The sequence below is a fragment of the Sinocyclocheilus anshuiensis genome, unplaced genomic scaffold (assembly GCF_001515605.1).
Source record: "Sinocyclocheilus anshuiensis isolate Anshui unplaced genomic scaffold, SAMN03320099.WGS_v1.1 scaffold85, whole genome shotgun sequence".
NCBI classification, from domain to species: domain Eukaryota; kingdom Metazoa; phylum Chordata; class Actinopteri; order Cypriniformes; family Cyprinidae; genus Sinocyclocheilus; species Sinocyclocheilus anshuiensis.
The window spans coordinates 1,738,095-1,754,122 of record NW_015536800.1 but is presented as its reverse complement, the minus strand read 5'-3'; the positions used below and the strand labels follow the sequence as shown (position 1 = coordinate 1,754,122).

The 16,028-nt window shown below is 37.4% G+C and overlaps 1 protein-coding gene across 7 annotated transcripts in view; it reads right to left on the bottom strand.

Moving 5' to 3' along the window:
* Window positions 1–3,176: 3,176 nt before the first annotated feature.
* Window positions 3,177–16,028, bottom strand: part of LOC107656158 (RNA-binding protein 47-like) — a 29,012-nt gene continuing 16,160 nt past the window's right edge. For 3 of the 7 annotated variants that reach the window (XM_016443896.1, XM_016443887.1, XM_016443910.1), the window contains 5 exons: window positions 12,254–12,977; window positions 10,543–11,011; window positions 7,546–7,752; window positions 6,301–6,491; window positions 3,177–4,827 (listed from right to left, as the gene is read on the bottom strand). In XM_016443896.1, the coding sequence (XP_016299382.1) occupies window positions 4,573–4,827; window positions 6,301–6,491; window positions 7,546–7,752; window positions 10,543–11,011; window positions 12,254–12,946 (1,815 nt within the window). In that variant the 5' untranslated portion in view covers window positions 12,947–12,977 and the 3' untranslated portion in view covers window positions 3,177–4,572. Of the gene's footprint in view, window positions 4,828–6,300; window positions 6,492–7,545; window positions 7,753–10,542; window positions 11,012–12,253; window positions 12,978–14,167; window positions 15,602–16,028 lie in introns of those variants that run through there. The other 4 variants (XM_016443901.1, XM_016443918.1, XM_016443927.1 and 1 more) reach the window with 4 other exon arrangements.

Below are 16,028 nucleotides of genomic sequence, written 5' to 3'. Positions count from 1 at the left end.
GGGGGGCGGCTCATCCTGGGTACTATAAATTGAAAATAATGTTCCTGATATTGTCCATACACAGACATATGACATGGTTCATGTAATGCCATAATAGTGTCATGATTAATAATCATAATCCATCAGAACAAGTGTCCAGAATAAAAAGTGTTTCATGGTAAAGTAACGTGGGACAACAGCCAGACCCTCACAAATAATTTAGCTTTTTTTTTTTTTACAAAACATACTTTTCTGTAATTATCATTCAATAATTAAAATAATAATTAAGAACTAGGTTTTGTGTGTGTGTTTGTATTCTGTATAGAGTCTGTAAGAGCATTTTCATTTGCCAGAGATGAATCGGATGTTAAAGCGTGATTGTGATGCATGATTGTGATGCAAATTAAAACATTTGGAATGACAACCCTTGTGGCATCTATTAACATTTGATTTTCTGCTGATATTTAAAGGGCAATCAATCATGAAACATATTCGTCCCACTTCACCCTATGTCACCCTATTTACAAAGAAATAACACATAAAATAAAGTCTGTTTCTGACCTTTTTCATCACTAGGGAGTGACAATAATGACCAATTCAGCAAGCCATATCATGTCATGCATGCCACTGTTACTTAGTCAAATCCTGACACAAGAATGGAAGAACTTCACTGTACTTAATGGGTACATTGAGCAAAACCTGGCAGTTTCAGCCATATTACAGTAACACAGGTTTTCAGATCCCATCCCATCACTTTAAACCTTCATCAGGTCCCTCTGCACTGCTGCCCCCTAGTGGTCCAAAAAGAACTGCATGTTTAAATCTTAAATTTTCATTTAGTTGAGAGGTGCCGAGTCCTACTCCAGCAAATCTCCTATCTCACAAAGTTCCATTCCAAACCTTATCATACACACCTGAATAATCTACTTAAGATGTAGTGATTACAGAAAAGTGTGCTGGAGCAGAGTTGGAGCTGAACTTTGCAGGACGGTAGCTCTAGATCTGGATTGAGCACCTCTGCTTGAAACAATTTGGTACATTTTGTCCATCAGAAGATATCTTCAACCCTCATCACTTGTGAAATTTAAACTAATGATTATCTGATAAACAGACAATTCTAAAAACAAAAGAAAAAGAACACGATTTAAAAGATTAAAATAAAAATATTGCACATTTAAAGTGTTTTAAATTTTTTTTTTTTAAGTAAAATTGCTGATTTTTAGTAAAACTATTTTGTGTAAAAGGAGAGCAAAGAAGAAAAGACAAGCACAGATCTTACTTTTCTTTTTGAAAATGCTTTATTAAACTACCTCTATAAATACAATGCCAAAAAAGCTTTAAACAAACAATGCGAAATAGAAAACAGTTCTAAGTAGATCTAAAAAAAAAAGATAAGAATATTTTGGCAATAACATTCTACATTATCTAAATGTCCTCTGCTGAGGTCAGCTTGTCTTGTTCATTTGTCTTTTAGTAACAAGAAACAAGTGTAAAAATGGAGGGGAAAACGCTACACGTGTAGTGTTTCTGAAATGATTGCAAAAGAAAATGTTTTGCCAATGAATGCATGTTTAATTTGGGCCAGTATTTACTCCACTGGCAACTTAGAGCCACATTTATATATCCACACATACGCATTAGTTGAACACTTTGGCAAAAAAAGACATTTTTGTTGTTAAACTTCTCTAAAGCACATATAATGAGATGGAAATATCTTCTTAAAATATATTATAGCATTTCCTCTTACTTCATACACAAAAACATTGTACTGTATATATTAAATATATCCTGACTGCTTCTCTCATAATAAAAGATTAGATAACAGACAGAGAAAAACTACTGGGGATGGTTCACTTTTCTCAAAAACACACAGATATGCCATATCCGAGAGAGAGTGTCCTCGATGATGGCGGCAGTGTGTAAAAATGTGTCTCTAGCTTACGTCATGTGAACTGCATGGATTGTCATTCTTTGTTTGGTATATTGTGAAGTTTTCCCCAAACTTTCACTCAGTCTCTTCTAAAAAAAAAAAACAGGCTATACTTAATAAAACATCAACTCTGTTAGAACATGAAACACATGAAAGCATAATACAACATAAAGCAGCACTCTAACACTCAGAGCCCCCATAGAAACAACAGTATAACACAGAAAAAAAAAGAAGAAAAAAACTTGACTTTATGAAAGAAAATAGGACAGAAGAGGCACTGTGGTATCACAAACAGTGTTTAAGAGGTCACTTGACAGACAGCAGTCTGAATAAAGGCCCATGTGACATATGCAGTCCTACAGAAGGCATAGTGGTGGCATACAGCAGTCTTCAGAAGGACATTAATATGATATACAGCAGTCATTGAAAAGACAATGAGGATATTAACAGGTTCTCTGAGCTCCCTGGTTTCAGTTTGGTCCAGTTCATTCCAGTTCTAGGAGCATCAAAATACCCCTAAAAAGACAAAAGTGCCTGCTCACACACATATTGTAAAGCATATACACATACACAAGAACCTCTAACACCCTAAAATGTTTAAGTGCACATCATTGCTAACATACCATACTACAGTAGCTACACAACATGGAGTGTGATCTACAAAAATGCAGGGTTAGAACTACAAAAGACAGCAAAAACTACACAACTCGATGGACCATCTGGCTGCTCGTCTATAGGAGGAATTGGAGGGTGGGGGGATGAGAGTATCGCGCCATTAACCTGATTTTATTCTGCAACTCAAGGTCTGCAACTCAAGACCGTTAATAAACAACATGAACATAATTGGTTCAGTGGTAAATGGGACAGTACTTCAGGTGTAATTTGTATTAATGGCACAAAAGCGGATATGAGGGAGCCTGTGCTCTCCTAATGATGCACATAAGACTTCACAGGACTGCACAGGGAATCACAGTAGTGGTCTGAAAAATAAGGGTTGGTCATCAACTAACACAACCAGTTCAAGTAAGCAGAACTAAGTCATCATAAATAATGCTGTATCTTCAACCCAGCTACTTTTTTTGTCAGTCCAGTTTGTGCATTTAAAACACATTAAAGGGATAGTTTACACAAAACTGAAAATTCTAAAAATCATTGAAAATAATTTATTCGTGTCATTCCAAACCTGTATGACTTACTTTCTTTTGTAGAACACAAAAGTAGATCTTGGTAACATAAAAGTTTTGGTTACCATTGACTTCCATTGCATGGAGAGAGAGAAAAAAAGATATATCTCAAAATATCGTCTTTCATGTTCCACCAAAGAAAGCAAGTTATATAGGTTTGGAAAGATATGTAATTTCATTTTTGGGTGAACTATCTCATAAACAGGGAACAAATGTTATCCAGCATATATCCGACTCACTGAAAAACTTCTCTTTTTCCAGTTTTCTTTTTCTTGAACACATTGCCTCTGAGAATGTGAATGAAAACAGTGTTTGTCTATCTTCCAGTTTAGAGAAGAAAAATACCCTCTAGACAATAAAAACAGCATCTTCAAACCAACTAAACAGTACAATCTTAAAATAATCTAAATATAAAAATGCATAAGCAAATAAACAGTTAAGGCGGAAAAACTAATGCAGGTATTTGCATATAGACTCACATGCAGGAAACCCAGTGGACGGAAGATTCCGACGTCTTCAACGTGTTTTGCAAGTATATGTTATAAACTCAAAATACAGCCTTTTCATGAAACACTTTCAATCTTCTACTTCTGTGTTTGTTGAAGTTCCTGCTCAGCAGTTGTTTGTTCATTTTACAGTTTTTCTTCATAAAACAAAAGTAAATGCTCTGAAGCATACAGAGGCATTAAATACGCTCTTTTTAAAGTCCACAAATACTACAACGTTCCTTCAGTATTCTTGTGGCCGTGAAAACAGAGGAGCGATATTAGGAGTGTGCGGCGACAGGAACGCTCTGGTTCACGATTCTCAGCTGGAGTGTGTGGGGAAGACGGTGATATGTCAGTAGGTGTGCTTCTTCTGCGAGTCTTATTTGGAATTACTTCATATGAACATATCACTCGGAGTCAGTCCACATCTGTACTGGTGATCAGCTAATATACAAGACCTCTGCAGAATGATAAAATATGCAAATGAGCATGCGAGAACAGGAGTTGTCATTCATTCAGTCGTGTGATGGCTTTGGAAATCAGCAAGTGTTGTCAATTCCTTTAGGAAGTCGAACTGACAGACTGCTTCCTATTGATCTAAAGGGAAAATAGGTGAGGTTCTGGTCACATTGCAGGGTTTGAGTCCATAACTTAGAACACAAAAGTCTACCTGTCTTGGTAAGTTAATCAGTAGCATATAAAAGTGGTTTTGGTCTAGGTCATACGTCTGGATGAATAAATGTGGGCCAGAGGGGCTGATGAAGTTGTCAATAAATTTAGCAGAAATCTACATCCTTGCTGCCAGCATCTAATCTAAAGGCTTCCAGGGAGCTTCACACGAGTCAGAATGTGTTAGTTTTGTTGTATGTCAGTTTCACTCTGCGTGGTTCAATTAACCAGCAGACCTCATAGTTATGCCGTAAATGTCTGATGGCCTGTGGCAACGCGGTGTGTGTAATTGTAAGTCACTGTGATTGATGCTGTGAGTGTCTCAGTAGGTCTGGTATATATCGTGAATGGGCATCTGGAAGGTGGCAGCGGCAGGGAAGGCCTGAGGCATGTACCCAGCATACCCTCCATAGGTTGCGGCGGCTGCCACAGCAGCGTTCTTCTGCAGGGCTGCCAGCGTGGCGGTGTTGGCGTGGGCGGCAATTGGCATGTAACTGGCTCCATACAGACTGGCAGCTGCAGCCGGAATCCTCTGCACATTATGAGCCATAGCGTAGATGGGAGTTATAGGACGACCCTGTGAGATAAAGAAATAGATTGTTACACCACATCCTAATTAAACACCATCAAGCAATGATAAATAAAGTGTTTTTGACAACGACCATGATGGCGGGTCGCTTGGCTTTTATTTCCACGCTGTCATGCTGGGTAGGTGCTGCCTAGAGTAAAATCTCAATGGTCCCAAACAGAATACTGTATGTGAATGGAGGGGTTGTCATTCTCTGCTCAAAAATTAAATAAAACCTGGTCTAATTTCCCTCCACAGCAAACACATTTGCATATTAAAGGCAAAGTTTGCACATTTTTAACCAGCTTTGTATTTTTACAATGTCGATAGTATACAGTAAAAGAACAATGTGTATTACAGTATTTTTCTGTTACCTGCACCAAGATCGAGGTTATTTGTCAGCAAAAGTTCACCGTATGACGCAAACTTGGCTTTTGTGAAAACTACAGATCATACTGAGGAATTTTTGTATCCCCACTCATTGATAGTTTGATGGAGCCCAGTGCATTACGAGTATTGACATTTTCCTACATTTTTCAGAACATCACTTTTTCTCTGTTTTCTCTAGTCATGTAGCACCGATTTAAAAAAATATATAATAAAATAAAATCATGTCTTTACTGCATAGATAGCCAACTTTTATTAAAACCCCATATTACCGGTGACGAACTATCCCTTTAACAGTCCAATAAATTTCTTTCAATGTTTTTTTTTTTTTTACTTATCATGTCCGTATGAACGCAAGATTCATACAGATTTCCATACAGTTGTGAAGGCGATATTCAATATTATGACAATAGCATTTTGACTAGATGTTGTGTATTTTTGGTCAGTATTGGTATTATTCTTCGGATAATTTTTTTAAAATTCAATATCTCTTTATTTTTTGGCTACTAACCGTGTTTTTATGTGATGAATTCTTTAATTACAGGCTGCAAGATATTATGCTCATTGGGATTCATATTTTTAGAATCTCCTTCCAATTCATGAGTTGGAATTTTAATTGAATAGAAAGCTGAACTGGAATTTGAACTGGAATTAGAGGAAGTGGAATTCATAATTACAGTTCAAAGAAATGTAATATACTGGCACACTATTTATATATTTTGGCCTATAAAACCTTCAAAATTAAAGACTATTTCAACTTTTAGATAAGGCTTTTCAACTTCCTTTTCAAGTTACAAATTACACTTACTGAAGTTACAAGAATTTCTTAATTTCTGTTCCAGTTCTGCTTTTTAACTCAAATATTTGCTACTGCAATTCAAATCTCATGGTGATCAGCAGTATCAGTTGGATCTTAAAGTGTAAGAAAACACTAACGCTCCAGGCTTGATCAAGTTCCACATAGTTGTACAATAATATTTTCATTGGCTGTTAAAGTGCCATACAGCACAGCATTTTTGCTTTCAATGGTGTTAGAATTATCGGAGTGTTGTAATAACTGTAAATTGTCCCATCTGCTCAGGTGCAGGTGAGTACCTGGAAAGGTGGTGGTGTGGAGACCGCAGGTATGACTGCTGCAGTGGCCGAGGCAGCTGTGGGGTCATGCTGGAGGGCCAAAGGATTTATCAGGTGCTCCACTGGGTGCATCTTCCCTTCCTCCATTAACTTAGTTGCAGGGGCAGCAGAAAACATAGCAGGGTACTGGGCACCAAGGCCTGGAAGAGTCACTAAACATATACGTACAATTAGAACAATGGCAAAAATATGCAGACTATATAGTGTACTTTACACAATAGCATATTTTGTACATCACTATGTAAAGTGTGTACCATATGTTAGGTAACATATCATTTAAAATCTCAAATGAGGCAGTATAGAAATTCAGGTAAGTGAAGTTAAGTCAGAAAGTGCAAAAAGGATAAAGGTTAAAAGCAGAAAAAAGGGAAAGACTGAGACTTACACAACCTGTCCTCATTTACAACAAGTGTATGACTCAGCTTAAGATTAGCGACAAAAAACACCCACACACAGCCACATACACACCGTCTTACACACACACACATTATTTCCATGTACAAAAACTCTTTTCATTCCCCATGTTAATTCAGATTTAGGTTTAAGTGACGTCAGAATACTCCAGTCAGGATTTTGCAGATCTCAGATCAGAATTCTGCAAGATCAGTCAGTTTCGACACAAAGCAGCTGATTAGTAAGAAAATAAAGTAATTAAGAACTTTGAACTCAATGCCCAAACAAAGTCAAACACTCTCAAAGCATTTTATAAGTGGTTTTAGTTCCTGTCTTATGTTAATGTATTTAATAACAGTCTATTCAGATGACTGTACATTGTAATATTTAATCTGGAGTTATATACAATTTTGAGAGTTTTTTGAGAATTGTTTGAACATTGTATGTATAATTGAAAGAAAGCATTTAAGCAATAAAATAAAAACCAAAAGCCTGCTTACTAGGGTAAGCAGTGACAGCTATGACAGCTGACAACTGTCATAAAGAAAGGAAGTTAGTGTTCCACTCCAGGCCAGTAGGGGCAGTACAGTTTAATAAATTATCTTTAATTTTTTTAAATAACTCCAGTTTACTTGATTGCCATTTTTAGATTTAAGAATTGAATGTAAAACTAACTGGTGGTTCAATTTCAGTAATAAATAATATTAGTAAATAGTCTAGAAACTTCTTGAAGTTTCTAGATTCTGCCTCCACTGAATGGAGTAGAGCACAAGAGTTAAATTCTTTATATATGTGGTTTAATTTCACACTGACTTGTGCCAGGCTTGATGCCCACTGGGTTCACAGCTGCCAGCTCTAGATTGGGCATGATCTCGTAAGGTTTGTCCAGCAATTTGGCCTTTCCTTCATGGTAGCGGCTGTAAATGCCTCGGCCAGCTGAATAGCCACCAAGGTATGAGCCGCGGGGCCCTTGGCCCCTATTAACGGCCCCAGCACGGCCACGGCCTCTTACAGTACCTGCTTAAGATAAAAATGAAAGGAGGTGCTGTTCAGGTACAGAACCACAAGGAGGCACATATATATATACAGTGGGTACGGAAAGTATTCAGACCCCCTTAAATTTTTCACTCTTTGTTATGTTGCAGCCATTTACTAAAATCATTTAAGTTAATTTTTTTTCCTCATTAATGTACACACAGCACCCCATATTGACAGAAAAACACAGAATCGTTGACATTTTTGCAGATTTATTAAAAAAGTATCTCACAGAAGTGAGTACACCCCTCACATTTTTGTAAATATTTTATTATATTATATCCTTATTTCATGTGACAACACTGAAGAAATGACACTTTGCTACTAGGGCTGTGCGATTAAGTATATATATATATATATATATATATATATATATTAGTACTGTTAACCCCATTGCATGGCGTTAAGCAGACGATTGAAATAAAGTAATTAGCTATCTGGGTCAGCTTTCGATTCTAGTTAAATATATTTGCTAAAAAGGTTTGCTAGCACTGATGACTTTGTGATCGAGATAGGGGTGTGGTACTATCACTCTTCGGCATTCTAATTTAAAACTGCTGTCAGTGTGAACGCCTCTTGAGATATTTGCAGTTTCCCTCCATTCTTTGAGATGGGAGTGGTGGTGTTTGAGCAAAGTTGAAATTAAAAGTAAAGATAAAGTTCTGTTTTAATCAGATAGTAGATGACCAAATACGTCTCAGATTGAATACGCAATCACAATTCTTTGTTCAATTTGAAAGAGAAAAAATGATCTCAGTTGTTACAAACCCAACCCAAAACCACAAGCATTTGTAATTGATGATTATGGGTTAGGAAATGTAATAATACCAGATTCCCATCATTAGTTTCAGTATCATACATTTTGGGGATCTCAGCTCTTCAGCCCAAAACAATCTCAAAATGCATGCCATCTAGTGGCCATACTAGAAATGTGATTAGCAACAAACAGGGCAGAGCTTCTTGTTTTGGGATGTATCTTTTAAAACAGCAGTTCTCAAATGGTTTTGTTTCTGGATTTTATATTAGATACCAAGTAGCATCCACAGTACCAAAACTGTTTATTTCCTCAAAATTAAAAATCTTTAAAATTATCATGAACTAATATGCAAAATTATTAAAGGGTTAGTTCACCCAAAAATAAAAATTAGGCTGCGTTTTACTCACCCCCGATGCATCCTAGGTGTATATGACTTTCTTCTTTCAGACGAATCCAGTCGGAGTTATATTAAAAATTGTCTTTGATCTTTCAAGCTCTATCGTTGTACTCAGCGGGTGTTGCATTGCTTCTGTCCAAAAGACGTGAAATAAAAAGCACCCTTCAACAAAAAAAAAGTGTCTCACATGGCTCCGGGGGGTGAACAAAGGCCTCCTGTAGCGAATCGATGCGTTTTTGTAAGAAAAATATCCATATTCAAAATGTAATAATCACTTGAATCTAGCTTGCTCTCACTGTTCTAAAACGGAAGCAGTTCCGGGGGAATTACGTATGAGGTCAGCTTTGCGCATGCGCCACTCAGAAGTGACGCACGCGGAGAGATCGAAACAAAACAACGGTCACTAATTAGAAGTACAAAACGAGGATTTGTAAAGAAGAATGTCGGAGGATTTCGATATAAGCCAAGAGGAGACTGGTTTTCCTTTGCTAAAGTAAGGAAACTTTGCTTCTTTTGATCCTGTAAACAAACGTTGGTTTTCACGAGACTCACCGGCGCATGCGCAACGCTGACCCCATACGTCATGCTCCCGGGAACTGCTTCTGTGTACAACTGATGGCGCAAGCTAGATTAAAGTGATTATTATGTTTTGAATATGGATATTTTTCTTACAAAAACGCATTGATTCGCTACAGGAGGCCTTTGTTCACCCCCCGGAGCCATGTGAGACACTTTATTTAATGGAAAGGTGCTTTTTATTTCACGTCTTTTGGACAGAAGCAATGCAACACCCGCTGAGTGCAACGATATAGCTTGAAGGATCAAAGACAATTTTTAATATAACTCCGACTGGATTCGTCTGAAAGAAGAAAGTCATATACACCTAGGATGCATCGGGGGCGAGTAAAACGCAGCCTAATTTTTATTTTTGGGTGAACTAACCCTTTAACATGACAAGGCTGAATAGGAAAAGTGATTTTGGGTTCTAAAAGTCTCTTGAAATTGAAGCCAGTTTCAACGTGTCCAACCAAACCAATTTTATCTTCATTATATTTTAGAGTACGAGTACTCTATCGTGACAAAACATACTTGATGAAAGTAAAAATTTCCCCTTTTAATTGTACATAAGTGTTAAAAAGTAAACTTGGCTTTAACTGGTAATGAAGTGCAATTACAGCACCCCTTACACCCCCTGAATGGGTCATATTTTATCTTGTGTAGCTCATGGGTTTTGATTTTCAGGATTTTTAGCATTTTTTAGCATTGGATTTTTTTTTTCACCAGTTGAGAACCACTGTTTTAAAGGTGGTAGCCATATGAAAGTTCTGGGTTAAAGAAGATATAATTTTAACATTTATTGTAATCCATCCCCTACATTTGTTTGTACAGATCAAGTCTGATTACTTGTGTAAATGTAAATACGTTTAACTGCATAATACTCAGTCATCAAGAAAAATCAATTGTTACGAATGCTTTCAGGTAATTCTGATTTTATCAAATGGTATTGCATTTCTTGAGTACATAAAGTACATAAAGGATTTTTTTTTTAATTAAGAATCACACTCTCCCCACTGTTAATTTTGATCTTAGAGGGTAGAAAGAAAAAAATGAGGTGTCCAACCTTTGATGAAGTAGTCTCGGTTGGGTCCAATGAGTGTGCTGTAGGGATAGCCGTAATAGGCGAGTGTATACGGGTCACACTGATACAAGTAACTTTGTTGGCTGTTGTCAGTAGTTGTCGCAGCCGCCGTTCCCTTCGATGCTTTCTGATAGCGGGTGTACTGCTCCTTATCCACAGGCTTGGCCAGGGTTACTTCGATGCGGGAACCTTCGATCTCTGTGCCGTTCAGGTTGTCCATTGCAACCACTGCATCTTCTCGACTGGCGAAGTGAACAAAGGCGTAGTCTCTGATTTTTTTGACACGTTCCACACAGCCAGGATTGAACTGGTTGAAGGTTTGGCGTAGAGTATCTTCACTGGTCTCTATCATCAGGTTGCGCACATACAGAATCTTCACTGTTTCCATTACGTCCTCGTCAACGTCGATCTCAGGTTCTGCCCAGTCAACTGCAATCTGGTGACCCCAGAGCTGTATACATAGAGAAAGAGATATACACACAACCGGTTTAAAACCAGTTAAACTCTGCGGACGTCTCCAAAATGACGTTAAAAATGTTTATGCTTCATTTACATAGCTGCAGAGATAGACATTCTGACTCGTTTCACAAATAATGTAGTAACTCCTGTTTAGAAGCTGTTATTTGAAAGATTCTTTTTTCTGGCACTTTTTGGCATCTAGTGGCATCAAACAAAGTAAATTGCAGAGAGTTGTGCCTAATAGAACCTGAATTACAGATTTTCAAAAAAATACTCACTTTTAAAACTCCAAAAGCGCCTATGTTTTTTTTGTGTTTATAGTAATATTTGAAAAGTATATAATGTTATTTATAAAGAATTACACTCATATTTTGTAGTTCAAAGGGTTTTCTTTACAATGAAACCATTTTTTTTAATTTCCTCCATTGTATGTGTGTAGGGTAAACATTTGAATTTGAGTATGTTAAATTTAGGCGAAAATACCAAAAAACGCCCTGAGCTTAAGTAAGGTAGGTGTATTCACTAAATATCATAGATGAAGGAATAGTTCAGCTAAAAATGCAAATTCTCTTTATTTATTTACCCTCATGTCATTTCAAACCCCTATACTGTTTTTTTTTTTTCTATAAAAATCTTCACACAACTGTTTTTCAATGCAACAATACTATATAGCTTCAAAAAGTGCAAATAAAAATTATAAAAGCACCATAAGAGCGATCCAATCAAAATCTTCCCATTAAGTAAGTTGTTAACTGTTGTGATAGGATCATTGAAACAGTCAATCAATGAAGGATCGAGTCAGTGAACTCAGAACCGGATCAGTCCTATTTGTTATTAAATTAGTAAGCTTAATTTTCAAACAAACAATTTTGGAAAAGAATCTTCTTAAAAGAATGATTTTTTCATGGATCTGACTGATCCAGTTCTCTAGTCTCAACTCACTCACTCATTAAATTAGTGAGTCGATCAGTGAAGCAGTGAGTCATTGAACGAGGAATCGGATCATTCCCATTTGCAAATTTATCGTCTGACTTCAGAAGATGTGGAATAAAAGAATAAAAAAAAAAAAAAGATTTTATAGTGTATTTTGTCCTTTTTATAGTATTTTTGAGCTTAGCAGATGTGGTCTATAACTTCTGTTGTATGGAAAATAGTTGTGTGAAGAGTCTTCAAAAAATTCTCCTTTGGTAAGTATATAATGAAGTGAAAAGTTTCAGTGGAAAATGGTGTTAACCTGAATTCGCCCTGGCATGAGCTTTCTTCTGGCCATAGCAGCAGCACGGTGAGACTCATACTCTACAAAGGCAAAGCCACGATTCTTCATCTTATCCGCAGCACTCGCGTACACAATCACATCCAGCACCCCCTCTGTCACCTTGGAAACTTCCTCCAGGATCTCTTCACGTTTCTTGGTTTTTGGGATTCCACCAATGAAGAGGCGGCAGTTATCTACACTAGAGCACACACCTAGCAACCTTCCTGGACGAATTTCGAAGTTATTGAGTTCACGAACTGCTCGCTTAGCCTCATGCTTCTGCGTGTACATGACGAATGCGTAACCGCGGTTCTTCCCATCAAAATCCATCATTAGGCGCATCTCGTAGATCCGTCCAACAGTCTCAAATACTGGCACCAGCTCGTCCTCGTAAACGTCACGTGGGATTTTACCCACAAAGATTTCGCAGCCACGTGGAGGGGAAGGGCCTTGCCAGCCAGGTGGTGGCCCATATTTGCGTTGTCCATTTTCTTGCACCATACCATAGCCTGATTGCTCCATCAGGGCCACAAGGGCAGCTTCATTGGGGGCCCCAGCCACTCCCTCTGGGATGGCGCTGTGATGCTGCGGATGCTCAGAGGAGGCCTTAGAAGAGGAGGAAGGGCTAGGGTTACTCATAGCAACGGCAGAGGCGGAGTCTTCTGCTGTCATTCTGAGATAAGCATCCAATCAGGATTGGAGTCTAAAAAGAGACAAAAAATGTCTTCTGGTCAGTATGTATATATTATTTGTACTGAAAACAAACTGTAAGCATCACCACATAATTAGCTAATAAATCTATTTCTATAAAGAATACAATTTCAATCATTTCCATCCCAGTTCCGCATATCAACTAGGTAGGGATGTACCAATATTAAAATCTTGGCCAATAATTATTATTTTCATCTTATGGTTAAGTGGCCAGTATTAAAATTGTCTAAATTAATTAAAAATAAATTACTAAAAAAATCAAATCAATTATTTTGAATGCAACTAGTGAATTTACATTATAATGTTCAGTATGAAAAGCTGACATTAATTTTGAGATTTGCTAAAGATTACAATTAACAGTGTTATTAAATTGTTTAAGTGTTTTAAAGATTAACTTTAAGTGAGCCTTAGATGATGGTAAAGGTAATCTAAATGCAAAAATGAAGGAAATAAGCAACAATTTAATACAATTTAATAGTATAATTTAATATCAAATTTTATCCAATAACATTGCTGATAAAAATATATAATGTTAGATAGATAGATAGATAGATAGATAGATAGATAGATAAAATTATAAATAATTTAATTATAAGTCCTTTTTCTCTTTAAGACACACACACTGACAAAACGTAAATCCTCTTCTACACCTAAATCTGCCTAATAAACCCCACTAAGCCGTGTCTACATTCTCTAGCATGGAAAAAATCTCCAAAATGCTTAAATCCTACAGTCTAGGAATTTCCATAATCAGAACACAGATGCATGGAAGCAAAATCTTTGACAAAGAAATCATGTTTTACATAAAGAAACCATGGCTTTGTAGGGAATTAGTGTGTTTGTTAGTAATGTTTTACTAAAAATTATACAGTATATACATATATTCACTGTTTTGCAGTTAGTTGGCTCAAGTCAGTAATTTAGCAGTTAGCCGGACCTTGATGTCTGCTTAGAGGTTAAGGTAGTTAGGTTGCTTAGCAATGAAACCATGGTTGCACATGCAGAGCATGCTGACCCACACACAGCTTATCCTGGAGCACACAACGTTCACATAACTCACACAGACACAAACAATGCAAGCAAACACAACTAAAAGGACAAAAGTAACAAGGTGTAAAAGTTATTAATTATTAATATACTTCAGGAATAAAGTTCAAACAAATGAACAACTACAACACCCACCGTGCTTAAGTTGGTACCTGGTGTTTTCATGATGAGTTCTAAGAGGCTTGCTGAAGGAGCATGTGACTGTGACAGTGAGGTTGGAATAACAGGCCACTCAGCAGTACTAAACTAAAGCTCTCTCACACACATCCAAAAACACTTCCTCATTCACACGCTTACACACACATATACTGAAAATCAGTACATGTGTGGCTCAAGGCCAAGCTGAAACAGGAAGAAAAGCAGACTGACTAATCAAAAGCCATGAGGACCAGGCAGACCGACCAATAAGAGATATTTAAATCATCTGTGGATGTAGCATTTCTATGTTCACTAATGCAAAAGTTTGGCAAAAACAGCTAATAGAGCCTGAATTTAAAAAGTTAATTGTATAAAAACTAAATAATAGTACAAAAAAAAAGAAAGTTAAGAATTTGAATAATGGCATTTATTACTACTACAAAAAATGACTGGTTGTCATATTAAATTGGGGATAGTCTCTTGGTGGAAGTGGGGTCAATGGAAGTGTACTGTACGAATGACAATGAGAGACGATTCAGCAGAATTCTGGAGGAAGGAGAGGTTGAGAGAGAAGAAATTATGGATCTCTGCCAGAAACTGAACAAGTAAAGAGATTAAAAAAAGCATAAGAAAATAAAAAAAATGTGACTCAGCAAGAGGAGCAAAAATAAGTAGAGGTGTCATTTTCATGCGATTAATTATGACAAATAAAGCGCGATAAAAAACGCAAATAATGCCTCCTATAGAGCTACGTGGGGGCAATACAAAACGTGAGACGAGCTGTAGAAAAAAAACGCAAGATCTCAAGACGTGTTTTTAAATGTTTAACTTGACATCGCGTTCAATAAGTAGGGAGTAAGTTGCGCAAGACCCAACAAAAGAAGCAAACGCAACTGTCTAAAGACGTTAAGTCAGTCTAGCGCATATTCATACTCGTATTCAAAAATGGAAAAGCAGCGAAGCAGAGTACAAAACTGTCTGCCTCTCCAAACATTTTAACCGAGAGCATCCAGCACAGAATGGATGATCTCACACGCGACGCGTTTCTACGCTCAACATCTGGAATTTTACAGAACTCAGGGGTTTGGATTTTTTTCTCTAATGTACTTACCTTGACACGATTAAAAAGGCGGAGCTCATGCAACAGCTCGACTGCAAAAGGAGTGATGTGGACTGCTGCAGTGATAGGCCTTTGATATGGGGTTCACGCTTTTTAGCAAAATACCTTTTAGGGTAGGTTTGTTTTAGGCCAGTTTCTGTATACCTTAAAATTATTAGCCATTATAACCCTGTGTGTTAATTAATTACGATTAATTAATTACTAATTAATCACAATAGGAAGTAATTAATTCTTATAATGTCACAATCTGTGATGGCGAGTAACGATGGAGACGAGGAATAAACAAATCCATACATCTTTAACCCATGGAACACAGGGTACATCAACACTGGAGACAACAGGAAACACATCAACGTAACGAGTAGAACGACAGAGACAGACTGCACAGACTAGGACTTAAATACAGGGGATGATTGGGGAAACACAAGTGTATGGGATGACTAATCAAAGCTAATTAACAAAACGAGGACAGGAACATGACCAAATAAGGGAACAGAAACAGTGGCAAAACATAACACAGACAGTCCATGATCCTGACATTATGCCCCCTCCCGGAAGGTGTGTCCTCGCACCGTAGCAACAACAGAGGGAGGCATGGGTGGGAACTTGGGAGGAGGTTCCGGAGGAGGACGGACAGAGACCAGGGAGGAGACGAAGGAGGGAGGAGACAGAAGGGGCCCGGAGCAGGAGGAGCTAAGCAGGACCCAGGCCACAGCCATAATGTCGACCCACGGTGGA